This window comes from Aptenodytes patagonicus, chromosome 19 (assembly GCF_965638725.1).
Source record: "Aptenodytes patagonicus chromosome 19, bAptPat1.pri.cur, whole genome shotgun sequence".
In the NCBI taxonomy this organism is placed as follows: Eukaryota; Metazoa; Chordata; class Aves; order Sphenisciformes; family Spheniscidae; genus Aptenodytes; species Aptenodytes patagonicus.
The window spans coordinates 4,796,015-4,814,009 of NC_134967.1; the positions used below are offsets into that span (position 1 = coordinate 4,796,015).

Here is a 17,995-nt window from a genome sequence, read left to right on the forward strand (position 1 = left end):
TATTTATGGTCTGTGTATTTAGAGTAAATGTAAACCAAGTGTTAATACTGGAAGACTTTGATACAATATAGCAGCAAAATGGAAATGAACTGTTTTGACATCTCTTTAGCTGTATTCTAGATGATACTGCTTTATCCCTTGATGTCTCTGAATTTACATTAGAAAATACTGTGGGCATAAAGCAGGAAAACTGTTAATACAGTTAAAATCTGGCTTGAGTTGATATAGAGAGTTTGTATGGGATACTGAGCCTGTACGTTGTTTCAGAATTCAGTTTCTAAAACCAAAAAACTGGTTCAAGAAGTCAAATCTATATTAAAGTTGACAAAATGGAAGGGAATACATGTTGCTGTCATTTCCAGATGGCCTCGCCAAAAAAAATCAAGATCAACAGCATACGGTTCATCTCTGCCTAGATTAAAGAATGGGAACAAAGCAATCTTTGGCTAATCTTTATCTAAAGAAAAAACCACAATGTAAAACGCTCTCTAGAAAATCCACTTGCGAATAACTGCTTAACACCCTGGTGTAAACATCTGCAGAGCATGTGGAAGATTACTGTTTGTGTGAAGCAAAGAAGGGCATAAATAAGATGAGGAATAGACTAGCAGCAGTCGTCTCGGTGACAAATACAACCTTGTTACTCTCTAGCTGTCTGCTTCAAATAGGCAGCAGAAAGTTTTCTCCTTAAGGATTACAGTTATGGAAAATAGGTATGCCCTTAAACTCTATTTGATACTCAATTTGTCTTTTGAAGAAAGATTTCAAAGAGAAAGATGGCAACAAATGTTTCGTTGGGTTGGCTGGAATTATATTCTTTGTTAAGTTTGATAGCGTACAGTTCCTTCTCCGCACTGTCGAACTTAATCTGTATTTTTCTACCTGCGTTGGTTAATGGATTTTGGTTATCCGCATTCATGGCTGTGTAATGAACCAGTGCAGATCTAGCAGCATGCTTTGCAACTCTTCTTTTCCCACAGCAGCATGATGGGTTTCCAAGACCTGCGCCTACAAACCGCTGTTGAAATTTCCCAGCCCCATGGCTGTCTGTGTTATGTTTTTTGGGGCTTTTAATGATCTTGGAGTTTAGCTCTTAAAGTCAGGAATATAAAGTGTGTTTGGTACAGAAGGCCATTTTTTGTGGCATTTATGTAGCACATAGGTTAAAATAAAACCTTAAAGATTTTTTTTTTTTTTTAGCATAAGCATTAGAAAACTTTTGCTTTTATGGAAGGACTGCAGTGATTGAATTCTTTACTAGTTTACATTCCAGTTACTTTTAATTATTCACCTTTTCTCCTTCATCATTGACAGAAGCTGCGTTACTTTCCTATTCTGTATATACAAGCAATTAGTGACCAGCATGAAAGGACGGAACTGAAGATCCAATCTGTTTAGGATTATCTAGCTAGCTGTATGATGTGTTAAAGTGTATCTTCCACTTCTGTGATTCTTCCATTTAAATTGCCTGATCTCCCATTCCTACATCCAAGAAATAAGCCCGTTTTCACCGACTTACAGAGCTTAATACTTTATTACCAAAAGAAAGCTGATCAAATGCACTTGTCTGAGCTCTTAGTCTAAGACCAGTCTTAACTGTCATTTTTGTTCACATGAAATAAAAATTGGGTGTTTATATCAAATACGCTGACAGCAGGAAAGAACTTGAAGGATTGTACTGTTTTAACAGCAGTAAAAGCTTGTTTTGTCAGAGCTGTATTTTGTTGTATTTCTGTAAAATGGTGGCAATTTAATAGTTGCAATACAAGGATTTGAATTTTATTTGCAGCAATAGTAAGCAATAACCTAAAACTACACTGAATTATATAGCAACACACTGGAAAAATACCCACTGCTTTCCTAGCTAGGGTAGTTGAGATTGTTAGTTGTATTAGTCATTGGTCACTTCTTTCAGGGAGCTTAAATTCTGAAGGATAGCTTCATCTGTAAAAGAGGGAGGTGTTTTATCAGATTCCTTGCATGAATAGGAGTTTTGCAATATATAGAATCTGACCTTCTGTTTTATTTCCAGAGCAACAGTACATATTCAGGTGAACGATGTTAATGAGTATGCTCCTGTGTTCAAAGAGAAGTCATACAAGGCAACAGTCATTGAAGGGAAGAGGTATGACAACATCCTGAAAGTGGAAGCAGTGGATGCAGATTGTTCACCTCAGTTCAGCCAGATTTGCAATTACGAAATCGTAACTCCGGACGTACCTTTTGCTGTTGACAAAGATGGTAAGAACACGATGCGAGAGGGAGTGGGAATTACTAGCATTTGCCGCGCTAAGAATAGGACTTCAAACTGGTCAGCATAAAACTACAGCAAGCCTGTTTTAACCCTTTCCTACAACATAGTTAAATGGAGGTGTTCACTTTAGCAGCTTGAATTGATAATGAAAAGTGAGATGTCTTTCAATGCCAATACCGTGTGCTATCTACTGCTGTAAGGAGCAGATGGTGTGTTGCATGTGTGTTGTTCCTTGTAAAATGCTTTTCAAAATAGAGGAAATATGGTAGCTGTATTATATTTTAAACCAGCTCTTAGTAGGCTTTTTTTTTTTTTGCCTTTAGTTTTCTATTCTGTATTAGGGTAGCTTTTGCTAATTAGCTTTCAAAAATGGGATTCCATGTGTGTGCTTTTCACATTTGAGATACTCATATGTGGCTCTGGAGATTACAGTATCATGGTTATTGGTTTTGGAAGTGTAGTGATTTGTTTAGGTCATTTCCTTTCTGCCGGTGATCTGTGGACCCTTCAAAACCTGTAGACTACTTCTAGGGGTTCAAGCAAGCTGATTAAGCAAAGTGAGACAGTTTTTAGTGGGCTTTAGTTTGAGGTTTTGGGGGATCCACATTGCCAATGGATAATTTTCATGGGTGTGCATATTTCAAAAAAGTTAGAGAATCCTGGCATGTGCCAAACAACTTATGTATCAGTTACCACCTATGAACAGTTTCATTTTGAGTAATATAATACACCGATATTATAAGATATATAATAAGAGATATATAATAAGAGCCTGATAAGTATATACCTGCTGTTCTGTGTTTGTGTGCTCATCTCTGGGCTTGATGTCTGGCATTGAAAAGTCAAATAGTGAAGGGCTAATTCACTTGCAGGTGTGTCTGTTAGTGTCTTGGTACCTGTATGAAGTACATACGTGGTACCTGGATGCATTTAATGCGACAGTGACCCTGAGAAATGAGTAGATATTGATGTCTGATTATTGCTTTTTTTCTTGCGTCAGGTTATATAAAAAACACAGAAAAGTTAAACTATGGTAAAGAACATCAGTATAAACTGACAGTAACAGCGTATGACTGTGGGAAGAAGAGAGCTGCTGAGGATGTGCTGGTTAAAATTAGCATTAAGCCTACATGCAAGCCTGGCTGGCAAGGTTAGTTTGATCTCCTTCCTATCTGCTTTTAGCATTTGCCTGTACCTTCAGTTAAACATGAGAGATTTTTAATATTGTTTCTTTGGATAAATACACAGGTTGGAGCAAAAGAATAGAATATGAGCCTGGTACTGGTTCGTTAGCTCTCTTCCCCGGTATGCATTTGGAGACATGTGATGAGCCAATAACCTCAATTCAAGCAACGGTTGAACTAGAAACCAACCATATTGGTAAAGGCTGCGACAGGGACACCTACTCTGAAAAATCCATTCACAGACTCTGTGGTAAGAATGTTTTTGTTAAAATAAAGTGGTCTCTCTTGCTTATTAGATTTTCCTTGAATATTATGTTAGACCACAAATCAATGAGTGGATATGGTCTTCATTTGCATGTAGTTTCCTCCAACTTTTTTCCTAGGAGGCAATAAAAAGCATGACATTGGCTGAAGGTGACTTCTAAAATAATTCTTAAATGCAGTAAAGAATCCCTTCTGCTTCTCCACTAGCTTATATAGACTAATAATTTCCCTCACATGAGATTCATGTTCAAGAGCTGAAAGTTGTTATGTATGCAGAAGGGTATAGCCATTTCTGTTTTTCTGAGGCATGATGGATGTGAAGCATGCATGGTGAAAAAGTAGATGTGAAAACCAAGAAAGTGTGGTTTGGAAAAAACAGTTTACTTGCATCAAGTTACATTTATACTGTGCTTGCCCTAGGAAAAAAGGGCATGTTGGCATCCACGTATGCTGCAGTTAAAGGTCTTATGAAAAGTTTATGAATCCTTTATAGCCAATATGGAAGAATTGAGATTACAGGACAAATTGTCACTGATGATTTATATCTTCAACTTCAGCTCAAGTTAGCTGAAAGTGTGAATACGGTGTAGTCCTAGAGACCTGGGCAATTCCTAAGCTATTCCCTGATTAGGTCACTGTGACATTAATGATTTAGGCTTGAAGTGGGGAAAAAACAGCAAGCTGAGTACCTGCTGGGTGTCATTGCTCTTGACTATATTATTAGGGATCTGGGAGGGGATGCTTGTGCAGCCCTCTTCAACCGGATGGATAGTAGTCTTACAACTCAAGAGAACGGCATCGTGTTCATGGGCCTGAGGGACAAGTGGTATTAATGTAATCGTTCCTGAGACAGAGGCAAAATAAGGTTCTACAGCTGTAGAGTAAGCAAAACAATTTCAATGAGATTAGTTGTCTACCCAGAAGTTAAATTTATGGAAGTCATCGTGATATTAGATGCCTATTATTAGTGCCACATTATTTAAAAGGAGAATTGCTTGATGTGTGATGGTAGCGCGTAATCCTGACAGTGGGTGCTGAAAAATCAGTGCTCAGAAAAAGAGTCTGCTTTGAAACTAGCAGTGATCTTTTTAGTTTCTACGTTTTTTCATTTGAGCATTTTTATTGTAGGTGCTTCTTCTGGCACAGCTGAGCTACTTCCCCCTCCAAGCAGTGCTGCTAACTGGACAATAGGACTTCCTACTGATAATGGTCATGACAGTGACCAAGTCTTTGAATTTAATGGCACGCAAGCTGTGAAGATTCCAGATGGTGTTGTCACAGTCAATCTAAAAGAGCCCTTCGTGATTTCAGTATGGATGAGGCATGGGCCTGGAACCAAAGAGAAAGAGACAATTCTGTGCAATTCAGACAAGACAGGTTTGTCAATACTTCAAATATAAACAGTCTCATTGTTGGGTTTTGTTTGTTTTTATATGCTGTGGCAACATATGTGAGAACCTTAAGTTTTTTCTCTAGGTTAGGGTTTTTTTGGAAGTGAAATGAAGTGGACTGCAAAAGTCGCTCTTTATTGTGCTTACCTATAGAGGCATGGCCTTAGTTATCTAGCTTCAGTTTCAGATTAGGCAGCCTTGTTTTTCTAATTCTATTTCAATTTATATTATGCATTTCTTTTTGCCGTGGAAGATGACTTTTTCTGGCAATGCAGTCTCGATTTTGCCTCTCCAAAGATAGCCTTATTCTTGATGCTGCCTAAAATCATTAAGATACATATATATGAGGTTTAGTGACAGCATTTGCTACTATATCTTTTTTTTTCTAGGAGGAGATAATTTCTCTTTTTCCAGTGTTGAAATTTTTTTCACCCTGTGCATAATTTCAGTCTCTGTGAATGCTACAGACACAATATTTTGAAGATGCTATTAATAAGAAGGAAATCTGATAACCCTGTTTCCGTAATTGCTGTCTAATGGGGGTAAAAGAATTCTTGTCTCTGTGAGCTGGAGCAGTGGATTTGTTCAGTGTATTAGAAAGATACTTTATTTAAAATGCTGCTAGGTTTTTCAAAGGAAACTATGCTGAATATATTTTAAATTTTATTTGAAAATAAGAACAATTTAACGGTATTTGTAATATCCTAAAAGCGTTTCTTTGAACAGGAGAAAAGTGACTGTCATTCAGAACCAGGTACAAATATTCTCCTCTTTTCCCTACCTTCACCGATTCCTGTTAATCAAACCCCAAAACTTTGGAATCATGGAAGTAAGTGAACTGGAGAAAAAAGGCAAATTTAAATACAGTTTTTCCTGTACACGGGAAGCAGACCTTCAAAACAAACTTTCCTTTTTTATTCCTTGTTTTGAGCTAACCATATAATTTTTGCGACAGTTTCTGGTAGTATAAATATCATTTGCCTTCATTTCAATGGTATATTATGCAATATTGAAAGGCAGGAACTAGGTTTGTTGGAGGGAAGCAATTTTGAATATATTGCCCTGGAACAATACAGTCAGATTTAATGCTGTCAGGCTGAAAGGTTGACATGATTTTGGTATTTTTTCATTCCCTACTTTCTTGACTCATCCATGCCATGGAATGGATGATGTAGCTAAAATGTTTCTTTTCCTTATTCTTACCTGTTTCTCTAGCATCTCACCTTTGTATTTATTTTAAATGATAAATCCTTTAGAGCTACGACTGTATGGTTTTCTCTTAGGAAAGCATGTCCACCTGCCATCATGTGTACATGTTCTAAAACAGTAATTAAATGCGGTAGAAGCAACTAATTTGTAACAAAAAAGCTCTTTATTTGCAAATAGAGCTTGCTTTCTTTTTCTCCTGCTGAAGGGTTTATCTCTGAGTCTTCAGTCCTATGCCTTGGTTTAGGTTGGATTTGGAGATAGACATGTCTATTTATTGTACAGTGTATTACTCACAGGTGGTTCAAGAATGTTTGCCCTAACTACTATTACAAACGTTTCTTATTCCTCTTAACGTGCCTGATTGACTTCTACATTTGTTTTTTCCTGTCAGTGACTTGGGGGTTTAGGTATGAAATTATAGAACGGGTGAATTTTGTGCAGTTCTTAAGGTGTACGGAAAATAATAATGTTAATTAAAACTCTTGTGCAGATATGAACCGGCACCACTACACGCTCTATGTACACAACTGCCGACTTGTTTTCCTCTTCCGCCAAGATCCTTCGGAGGGAAAAACATACAAACCTGCTGAATTTCACTGGAAACTAAATCAAGTAAGTTTGGAAGGACAGTTGGTAGGATGTTAGAAGCAGTGAAAACCATCGGAGACTGAACTCCCTGATAGTATAATTATTAATAAATACTTCTTGCAACTCCAGACTCCTGAAGTCATGTCTTATAGAACCCAACAATACTTATTTGATTTGTGATCAAGTGTCAGAGATAGATTCACCTATACCTTTTCATCTTGAATATAAAATACTGCTTTAGTGGTTTTATTAAACCCAGTGGGATACTCATGAAATAAAGTACAAGTCATTGTCCTGAAAGGTAGTAAAATGTGGATTTATATGTGAAAATACAATGTCAGTCTTTCAGCCGTGATGTCAGTTATCTTCACTAAATACGCTGTAAGTAGTGTGCATGGGAAAACAGCAAGTATTCCAGTTTGTTTATGGCATTAAAGTACTTCTGAGCGTGCGACGTTTTTGCAGGTCAAAGTGTTAATAGACTAACAGAAGAACTTACCTTCTTAATCCTTTTTCACACTGAAATAAAATTTGTGACTTCTTACACATTGCGAGCAGTAGCTACAAATCAGTTTTCTTAATTAGATTGTACTCCACAAAAACAGAGTTAATAGGCCTCTGAGGGATGCAGGTACTTTCTGAGCTTCCTATGTAGAGAGCGGAGTTGTCTGTACTCTTTCAGTCCTGTATTCTTAATTATTTTAGATTTGAAAGCGAAGGCTGTAATAACTAATCTTTACTTCGGTCCTACTAAGATCTGCAGACCTTACTTCTGTGAATTCATGATGTTCGTGATCATGAAGAGTGAGACAGAAGGGACTAAATATTTTGTGTGCTTTTCCAGCCCTCTGGATCTGAGTGATAAAATAACCCTGTATATCTGTGAATTTATAAAGGTTCTTTTAGTTGCTTTAGGTTACTATTACAGGTCTGTTTTGCCAGTTACCTAAAAAATGAGTTACTTTCTAACATAGCTAAAACTATGTCCTGTTTTCTATGCAGGGCAGTATACTGTTTTAATGGTAAAATGCCCATAAATGTCCTTATGGGAAGATTGTTGCTTTCCAAAAACTAAGCAGCATTCACTATAAATAATTCTGTCATGGAAGGCTTTTTTTTTTACATTCAAAATGGTCATGTTTTTCTCTAAACGGTCCCTCTCAGCAAATACAGGTCCTTTGTCAAGTAATGTTGCGTTATAACAGTATTTCAGAATGTGCTTGCATGTAGATATGTATTTTTAAATTTAAATATGCTGTTATTAGATATTATAAAAATTAAAGGAATGGAAATATATGCAGCTTCCCATATTGGCAATAGAAGAAAAGAAACTGTTTATAAACGTTTGACAGTTGGTTTGCTTTTTTCCAGATGCGTGCTGGGTATGAAACTTAAAGTATGTCTATACAGGCTTATAGGTTGTCAGTACGTCTGCATGTGTGTATATGCAAAATGTGCATCAGATCAGTTATTCAACTGTAATTAAAAAAAAAAATTAGAATTTTTAAAACTTTCTTTACTCAGGTGTGTGACAAAGAGTGGCATCATTATGTCCTCAACGTTGAATTTCCTGCGGTAACTCTTTATGTAGACGGTGTTTCGTATGATCCTTTCCCAGTGACTGAAGATTACCCTCTCCATCCTTCAAAGATAGAAACACAGCTAGTAGTTGGAGCATGTTGGCAAGGTAACTACTTAAAATTGTTAATACTTTTAATTAACTTTTTTTTAATGAAATCTTTGTGGTTAGCCTATAAGTACATAGCAGATCTTTTTAGTGCATGAAAGATAACTTGTTTTGTCTTTTGCAGATTATTTTTGCTCCTAGCTAGTATCACATACTGCCTTTTTTAGTCTTTTTTTAAATGAGTGGTTTTTTGCTCGTTGGCCACAGGTGCGTATGAAATACGAAGCTACTCACCAAGCAGCATTCCATCAAAGTGATTTTTGATGGGAATATAGATAGCTTATTTTTAATAACAGTTGTGAGAGTACATCGTATACTTCAGATTACTAAGCAGAACAGTTAATTTCAAGCAGGTTGAAAAGCATATTGTAGAAAAAGTGTTCTCATAAATGGAAGCATGACCAGCAGACAGTTCAGCTAAGGAACACAGTGATGCTCTCTCTTGGATATTTTACCGTTTCTGCTTATAAAAATGAACATAGAAAGCATCTGCTTTATTGTGTGCAGACTGTGGCTTAAAACACGATATTCTGCAGGCTATGAAATGCTGATTCATGTGCTTTAATACTTGCGAAACCTAGGAGAAGGATGCGTCTGAACACGGAGGCTGATGAATTACTAGAGATCTTTGTAACAAAGCTCTTGCTTCACAGTCCTGAACTGAAATGTTTGCTTGCTGATTAAATTGCACCCTAGCGGGTATAAAGCTGATCTTTTTGGTCAGAGATAAAACAGTGTTAAATCATTCATGTTTTATTGTAGTTCAGAATACGGACTGTAGTTGCAGTCTGCAATAATGCATAGAAGTAGCTTGTGAATGAAGGACAAATGGAAAGCTTTGAGACATTCTAATCAAATTAACAGTCTTCTGTCTTATAATGTCTCTTTTCTCTTTGAGTTTTAAGGCTTTGAAGTATGAATGAAGGTTAAATTATCAAAATACCCTCTCCATCAAATTTACTATTTTGTGACAAGTGCACTATCTTTCAGTATTAATGTTATTTCAGTGCTAAATTCATTCTGTTGTCCCTTCTTTGAGTCAATTAATTATTTTCTCCATAATTCACCTCATTCTGTTCGTGACTTTCCAACTATCTCTTCTAGCTCAGAGGGAAGCTATAGTGACTGGTTTTCAAGAAACTGGAGCTTGGAAACTGTTCCAGCCGAGTGTATGGATTGTATAATGGCTTCCATATATGTTCTGCATCCTAACACAAGCATATACGTTTAGTTTAAAAACTCCTGTGCTTTCATATTGGCACCATTATATGATTCTTTAATTTCTTCTGATGAGAATTTTCTTTTTAATGACAGCAGACTGAAATAGCATTAAAAGTCTGGAATACAAGAACTTGAGGCCCTACCTTTTAAAAATTCCACCAAAAGCCTGATTTTTAGGGGATTAGAATGCAGGGGGGAAAAGTACGCCAAAGGAGTGAAGTTAGTGCTTAAGGCCGTCCTCTTTGTCTCACCAAGATTTTAAAATAAATCAGGCTAAGTTACATACACAGCTCACCTCTAAGGAGAGAGAGAGATTTTACACTTTTGAGAAAGTTCTTTTAACATTTCTCTTAAAAGATTAAAAGCTGTTTTTCATTTTTTGGTGCTCACCCCCCCCCAGATGTTTCCATCTGATAAATTGACTGCTTAATACATATGATACTATTAATGTGATAAAAAAATCTGTGTCCCTAGTGGCTCCTTTTGATTGGCATTTAATACCTTCTGGTGATATGCTGATAGAGGCTGGATCTCACCTTAATTTCCCCTTTAGTAGTTGGGAGAGGAGAAAATAAATTGAGCCAGTTGATAGACCTGTGTCCCATTACTAATAGTGGTTTGTGTGAGATTGGGTATCTGTGGTTAAATTAAGTGTTCTCCGGTGTGACTGTTTTTACTGCAGCTTGTGTATCGGGCTCTTCAGGTTGTCTTGTCATGAATGTTATGTTCTCGTAACAACGTAGTAATGCTTCTTCCCTGCGTTGCAGCTATTAGTGTTTCAAAGAACTCATAATCCTTGGGAAGCTGGGTCGAGTATAAGCAGACTTCTTGGGGGAAGTGCTGCTGGGTATTTTCTGTGATAAGAGAGTTTGCCAAATTGTAACTACTTGGTCCTTTCCCTATTGTTCTATTCTTTGTCTTGCTTTTCTACAGAATATACAGGAAATGAAAATGACAATGAAACTGTGCCCGAGACCTCTGCAGGTTGCTGGAGTTTTTTCCCTACTGTTTTATTTCATTTTTAAGCCAAGACATTGCTTCATCTCGCACACAGCATGAAATGCAGGCATTGCATTTGGGCCATTGACCTTCACATAATCCTCTCCTAGGCTTGTTTCTTCATTGTGCTTCTATTTCCAGAGCTTCATCAGCTGATTTTTTTTGCTTTCTTTTTGGTGGTTTTTTTTTTTTTGTTGCACCCAAATGCACATCCATGTACAAATCTGCAGCCGTTGTGATTGCAGTGAAGTGGTGTAAAATAAGTTGCTGATGTAAAATATCAGCTGTAATTTCTTTCATCCGGTTTTGTTAAAACATAAATGCACCTCATCCTATATAAATATATGTGTAGATGTATGTAGGTATGTGTGTGTATCATAGAATTATTCAGTAGGTTGGGAAGGACGTCTGGAAGTCAGGTAGTTCTGCTCCCCACTCAAAGCAAGATCGATTTCATGTTTAGATCAGGTTGCCCGTATGTAACTCGGACAGACGTGTAATTTACAGTGGATACTCACTTGGTCAGAAATTGATACAAAGTTCTAATTATAGTGAATGGGCATAAAAGCTTTGGCTACCAGGTATTTCAGGTTGGCTACAGGGTTTTATTTTCTTAGAAATTTTTAGTGATAGTTCGGTGGATTTTGTGTCTTGAGTTGAGGCGCTTAAAATTAGTGTATATTTCTAAAAGCGTATTCAAGATATGTACTCTTTCTGTAAAGTCTAAGAATTCCTGGAATGGTCTAGATATAATTGACAAGAGGTTTCTAGCTGTGCATTCCATTTGAATTTGGCAAGGATGTAACAGAATCCAGGGCCTAGAAGCTGGAGCTGTACAAACCTAAACTGGAAATCACATAACTTGTAACAGGACAATTCACTACTGAAAATTTTACTGAGTTACGCCAGGGATCTTTTATCACTTAGAATCTTTAAAACAAGTTTAGACATCTTTCTAAAAATCTGGTAGCTTAGTAAGTGATGACCTTGAAATACAAGTTTCTGGGTGGTGTTCTGTGGCCCCCATTATTTAGCAAGGTATGGAGTAGGTGATCATCGTGATGTCATCTTCAAAAAAATCTAAGCAATAAGGGGCTTACTGGGTTGCAATTCATCAGCCTTAACTCAGATATCTAAAAATCAGTTACTTGAGGTTAAACTGCTCGCTTGAGTCCATACAGAGAAGGCGGCACCTTTAGAGGGGAGCACTTAACTCTTAGACACCTTTTTCAGGATGAGCTGAATCACTTTGTGAAGTTTCTTTTTGTCCTTTGAGTGTAAAAAGGGCCTGTAATGATCGGTTTAGATGTAGATAACTAACATCTAGCGGAAGGATGCTGTCGTCTTCTGTCCTGATGGGCATTGCCCCTTTCGTAGAGAACCCGACTAGTAGGAGGCGTTACCTCAAAATGAAGATTGAGGTTTCATAGTTCATCTCATTGGTTCTGCCTTTCATTTCTGAAGAACACCACCTCGCTGTATGGGCGATTTCTTTTGAAGTGTTTGTTACGGAAATAGTTTCACAGTTCGAGATGGCCACACCTGTTTCAAAGGCCATATGCATGGTGAACTGTTTAAGTCTTTCTTTATGCTTGAACATAATCACAAGGTTAACACCCAGAATCGATAAAAACTAACCCGCATGTATATAATACTTTGTGATACCAGAAGGCATATTTGTTGTTTTACAAAAGAAAAAAAAAATGAAAAGAATCAAAACATATAAAGATTTTTCCTTCTTCCCTTTATGAAGGTGGTGAACTCCACATGGCTCAGTTTTTCCGAGGCAATCTGGCAGGTTTGATGATTCGTTCTGGTAAACTGGAAAACAAGAAAGTGATAGATTGCCTATATACTTGCAAAGAGGGACTGGATTTGCAAATGGCTGATGGTGTTGGCAAGGGCGTGAAGGTAAAGTTGCATATGAATAAAGGGGAGCATGTATATTGCTTTGCTGATAATAGTTACAAGTTTTGCTGGCAGAGTTAGTAGGGGTGTCCCGAATAAAACAAGCTACTCAATTGTGACGTTTTGCATTAAAATTACATGAAAACTAGGAAATCTTTCTTGTATAGACATGGTCTTAGTGGAGTTCAAGAATGAAAGTTACTGTGTTCTCTCTAAGTCTTGAAGAGAAATTCCGTATTTGTAAGCCTCTCTGTTTTACCAGATATACCAGGTTGTCACATAAAAGATATTCTTAACAAGCAGCTTAGTAGAATGAGACTAGCTTGCATGCCTTTTTGTACTAGCAAGGTTGTGTGAACAGAGCTAAATTTCTCCTTTATATTAGCTGTCTCTCTTCCACATTACTAGAATCTTCACATCAGAACTATGATAAGTGCCTAGTTTTTTTTCTTAAAGAACGAAACACTAAATACATTCCACTGGAATAGGGAAGTGAATAGGGAAGTTAGACTGTGTACTACAAGGCCAGTAAATAATGGCCTTACTGCTTTGAATACAGATGTAATTATCCTAGCATTTACCAGGCTAAGTAGTGCTGAACTTCCAGTTTTAATTACCTGATCATGTTACTGTTTGGGTGTTCTCTTATTTATTTCTTTTTCTGTTGTTTCAGATCCACATGAACCCCAGTCAGTCAACGCTGACCCTAGAAGGGGATGACATTGACAGGGTTGATAAGGCCATGCAACACGTCTCCTATCTGAATTCCCGCCAGTTCCCAACACCTGGGATTCGGAGGCTTAAAATCACCAGTGTTGTCAAGTATGTCCTAGGGCTGAAATAATGCGTCTCTGTACGGTGATACTGAAGCCTGGCACGACGTTCATGTATCTCAGTTGCAATAAACAAAGGAGTCTTGCTGTATGTAACCATCGCACATTTGAAAACGGCAAATGAATTTTACAGCAGCACTCTGTTTTCTTCCTGAGAACGTAGTAAGGAGTGTGTAAGATGGGGGGAGCTTACTGCAGGGGTATGCTGTGAAGGGCGTGCTGTGAGTATGTCTCCAGTATCACAGCCTTTATTAAAGGTGTTATCTGTGGCTGTTAGTCGTAGCATAGAAAATGGGGCCAAATCTTAACTGTAAGTAAAAACTAATTGTAAGATTGGTCCCTTGGTGGGGAATTCTTACTTTCCAATGCAGTTCATGAATTCATTTAAGACTCTTGGGTCTGAGACAGAGCTTCTTAAAAATTTATGAAGCAATTACTCTGCATAATTGTGCCTCCCTCTCAAATAGCCTCCTTGACTGTGCAAAACTGCTTCTGTATCTCATAGATGTTTCAATGAAGAGGCCTGTGTCTCCATTCCTTCTGTGGAGGGATATGTAATGGTCTTGCAACCAGAGGAACCAAAAATCAGCCTTAGTGGCATCAACCATTTTGCCCGCTCTGCTTCAGAGTTTGAGAGTTCTGAGGGTGTTGCCCTCTTTCCTGAGCTTCGCATAATAAGCACCATTACACGGGAGGTGGAGCCGGAGGGAGATGGCGATGAAGATCCTACAGGTAACATCCTTTTCTGCTTAGGACTGTTGCCTGCCCTCACCCCGTTAAATGATCGTGTTGGAGGATCTTCCTCTTGCAAAGAGGCGTGGATTTCTCTTTTAATACAGAATCTAGTAGGGGAAAAGAAGGTGTATATCTCTTGTGGGAAAGTGTAGATACTCTGCTCTGGGCTAACAAAAATTTACCTGGAGATGGTAGTAAGCCCAGGCCTTTATCTTCATGTAAATATTCCTTGTTTGTATTCTATTTTTGTTTTTTTTTTTTTTTAAATCATTATTTCATGAATACGTGCTCTCTTTAATTCAGGCCCAGATCTTTATATTTGTTCTGGAAGAAGAGTTGAGTTTGCATGTGACATTTTATAGCTCCTGGGCTCTTGTCTACTTCACCTTTGTTTCTGCTTACCTCATCTTTGGCTTTTTCTCTGCTTTTTAGTACAAGAGTCTTTGGTATCTGAAGAGATCATGCATAACCTGGATACGTGTGAGGTGACGGTGCTAGGAGAAGAACTAAATCAGGAACAAGAAAGCCTGGAGATTGACATGACACGATTACAGCAGAAAGGCATTGAGATGAGTAGTTCCAACCTGGGCATGATAATCACAGGTAGGGGTTACTACTTTTGGTCTTTTTGTAGGAAGGCTTTGAAGACGGCAATAACGGGAACAGTGTGCTAGAGAGATGGTTTGTAACACCTTACTCCAAATACTTTGTTTTTGACTAGAATTTCAAGCTCAGAGGTGTTACAGCTATTTTGTGGAAAGCTGCGATTCTAGAAAACTCATCATTCTAGAACCTCCTTTCTGTTCTTCTCTCATGTCCCACGTTGCAGGTTACCTCTGGACTGTGGAAATGAAGTACACTTTGCCCCAGAAAAGGCTTGTTCCTTGCACAGATAATCCAGTGCCTAGGAGCATGCATCATTCCTTTCTATTTTATGTTCAGAGTATGTTATGTATTCGAAAGAAAGGCTTCCAAAATCCCTCTAAAGACTAACTGGGTCTAGGATTTTATCACAAAATCAATCCACAGAATTTCAGTGGAGCCACAGATGTGTGTGTCTATCTTTATGGTGTTACCTTTTTTCTACTAACTGAAAATCTGTTGGCCAAGAAAACCTCCCTGAAGAAAGGCAGTAGTATTTGTCGAGTATGTGATGTTGCACTAGGCTTTTGCAAATTATTTTACTTGTTTATTTCTCTCAACAGGGGTTGATACTATGGCTAGTTATGAAGAAGTTTTGCATTTGATACACTACAGAAACTGGCACACCGTTTCTCTCTTTGACAGAAAGTTCAAATTAGTCTGTTCTGAGCTTAATGGACGCTATGTCAGCAATGAGTTTAAAGTGGAGGTATGTAAGCTACTCTGATCGCTCTGAGAAGTTTTAGAGCATGGATGGCTAGGAGGATGGAAGTTGTTGCCTCAACTGATAGATAATCGATCAATTGTTGATTTAGATTTTTGTCCTGTAAATAAATATTAATGAACGTGTGCATTTCAGGCTGTATTCTCTATATAAATGTGTTCTTAATCCTACATTTCAGCTTTAATAAGGCTGCCTAAACAGAGGTGAAACTGTTGTGTTGTAGAAGAAATAGTATGGCTAATGGAAGTGTGAAGGCGAAAAGGTTGAATTGGAAAGACAGCATATTAATTTAGCAAAAAACTAGCAAACAGAGTAAGAGTAATGCTACCAGAGACTTGAGTGGCCTTCGTGTATAAGGCCACTTATACACGTCTAGGATTCTGCAAATGAACTTGCTGGGCCCTTTACTGTTTTGCTTGTGTGATGCTTAAAATGCTGATACTAAGGGCTTGTGTAAGAGCACAGACAGGCTAAAATTGTATTTCCTCTGCAGTAGAATACAGGTCAATTATTACTTAGTACGCTTATATCAAATATATGGAAGTACAGCAGAAGATAACATAAAGGGCACTAAAATTTTGGGTGCTGGAATGCGAAGTTATTTATATTGGAAGGAACTGTCAGGTATTTCTGCATCTTTCAGCTACGAGCTTGAATTTCTACTTTTTAAAGCTGACCAAAGGGATGACAGTAAAGTTAATTGCATTTACCGCTAGTTGGGTGGTTATGGTGGCCTGGGGAGCCTCTCGTGTTGCAGAACAGGAATTTTTTTATTAAGTAATGTGGTTTTGTTTCCTGAGGAAATTCTGTGAGCTTGAGTTGGGATCTTACCGAACTGTTGAACTGCACATGCTTTCCTTGTTCCTTAGTAAACGTGTTCTCTTCCTGTTGTGCAGCTGGTCAGGTACCCTATATCACAGTGTTCCACCACAGGAGGGGGATATTTAGCTCTGCTTGTTTGGCAAGGAAACGTGAAATACGCTGTGCAAACGATGAGCTTGCAGTTGTACCTAAAAGCCAGCTCTGCTAAGTGTGGGTTAAACTGTAAAGAATAGTTTTTTCTTAACCCTTTGACTGTAATACGGATTTTTTTTCTTTGGTGTTAGCTGAAGATACACAGCAGAATAAGAAAAGATGGGAATGACGAAAATGTAGTTACTGTGTTACATATCTTTGTATATACTGTTATTTCAGGATTAAAATGGCTGGCTACCAAATTTGAAAATAAACTGGCTTTATCTGTTCTATTCTGAAATACTGGTGTCTGTACACAAACTTGCCAGGCAAACTAAAACAGCTTTGAGAGCTGTGAAACTGAAGGGGTTTGTGATGAGGAATTGTAACATAGGAGGAGCTACTGATGGGAATGATCGTCCCCTGAGACAAGCCATTGCTGTGTTGAAGGAGAATTTGGATGCCTGCTCTGGGAAATAGATTATTTTTTTTTCTTTTTTTCTCTTTCTTTCTGTCTTTCTGTCTTTCTGTCTGTCTTTCTGTCTTTCTGTCTTTCTTTCTCTTCAGAAATAAACTGTTGCATTTCTGGAGTTTAACGTTTTCTTTTTGTTCCTAGGTGAACGTTATCCACACAGCTAACCCAGTTGAACATGCTAATCACATAGCTGCACAACCACAATTTGTTCATCCAGTGCATCATACATTTGTTGATCTCTCTGGTCACAACTTAGCTAACCCTCATCCATTTTCAGGTAAGAATTCTCAGTCGTTGAAGTTCAGCTGAAAATGGCATGAGGAAAGAACTGCAGCATTATTCCCTTGATGAGTCGTGGTATCTGTCCTTTCTGTTTTAATTATATTAATTTGGCATGGGTGTAGGATGTGAGAGGAGGAAGAATAGGCATTTGAGAGAGGAGTCTCTGTGTGTGGTGAAATCTGCTTTCCATGTGTTGTCAGTCCTTCAGATGGATGTAATTATACTTAAGGAACTAAGTTTTAGTTCTTATTCTCCAACTTTTTTTAAGTGGCCTTAGACAAACTGCCTCTGTGTAGCTACATACAATATTTGTATAATGCCATTGCCCTTTTGCAGGTGATGGGAACAGAGGACTAATTATTAGCATTGTGTAAGAGTTACTTATCAGCATCATCTAAGAAACTCCTTTCCTTTTCTTGTTGCAGTCGTTCCCAGCACAGCCACGGTTGTGATTGTAGTTTGTGTCAGTTTCCTGGTTTTTATGATTATTCTGGGAGTGTTCCGGATCCGAGCTGCACATCAGAGAACGATGCGGGACCAGGACACTGGAAAGGAAAATGAGATGGACTGGGATGACTCTGCTTTGACCATCACTGTGAACCCCATGGAGGTAAAGCTGGTGCCTCAGCACTTAAAATGCCCTTT

General features: G+C 37.9%; 1 protein-coding gene across 4 annotated transcripts in view; it reads left to right on the forward strand.

Moving 5' to 3' along the window:
- Nucleotides 1-17,995, forward strand: part of CLSTN1 (calsyntenin 1) — a 40,802-nt gene that overhangs the window by 19,478 nt on the left and 3,329 nt on the right. For 2 of the 4 annotated variants that reach the window (XM_076356114.1, XM_076356115.1), the window contains 14 exons: nt 2,033-2,241; nt 3,255-3,404; nt 3,503-3,688; nt 4,831-5,079; nt 6,793-6,914; nt 8,415-8,577; nt 10,732-10,782; nt 12,551-12,708; nt 13,379-13,527; nt 14,044-14,270; nt 14,706-14,876; nt 15,479-15,624; nt 17,210-17,345; nt 17,776-17,960. In XM_076356114.1, coding sequence (XP_076212229.1) covers nt 2,033-2,241; nt 3,255-3,404; nt 3,503-3,688; nt 4,831-5,079; nt 6,793-6,914; nt 8,415-8,577; nt 10,732-10,782; nt 12,551-12,708; nt 13,379-13,527; nt 14,044-14,270; nt 14,706-14,876; nt 15,479-15,624; nt 17,210-17,345; nt 17,776-17,960 — 2,302 coding nt within the window. The remainder of the gene's footprint in view (nt 1-2,032; nt 2,242-3,254; nt 3,405-3,502; nt 3,689-4,830; nt 5,080-6,792; nt 6,915-8,414; nt 8,578-10,731; nt 10,783-12,550; nt 12,709-13,378; nt 13,528-14,043; nt 14,271-14,705; nt 14,877-15,478; nt 15,625-17,209; nt 17,346-17,775; nt 17,961-17,995) is intronic. The other 2 variants (XM_076356117.1, XM_076356118.1) reach the window with 1 other exon arrangement.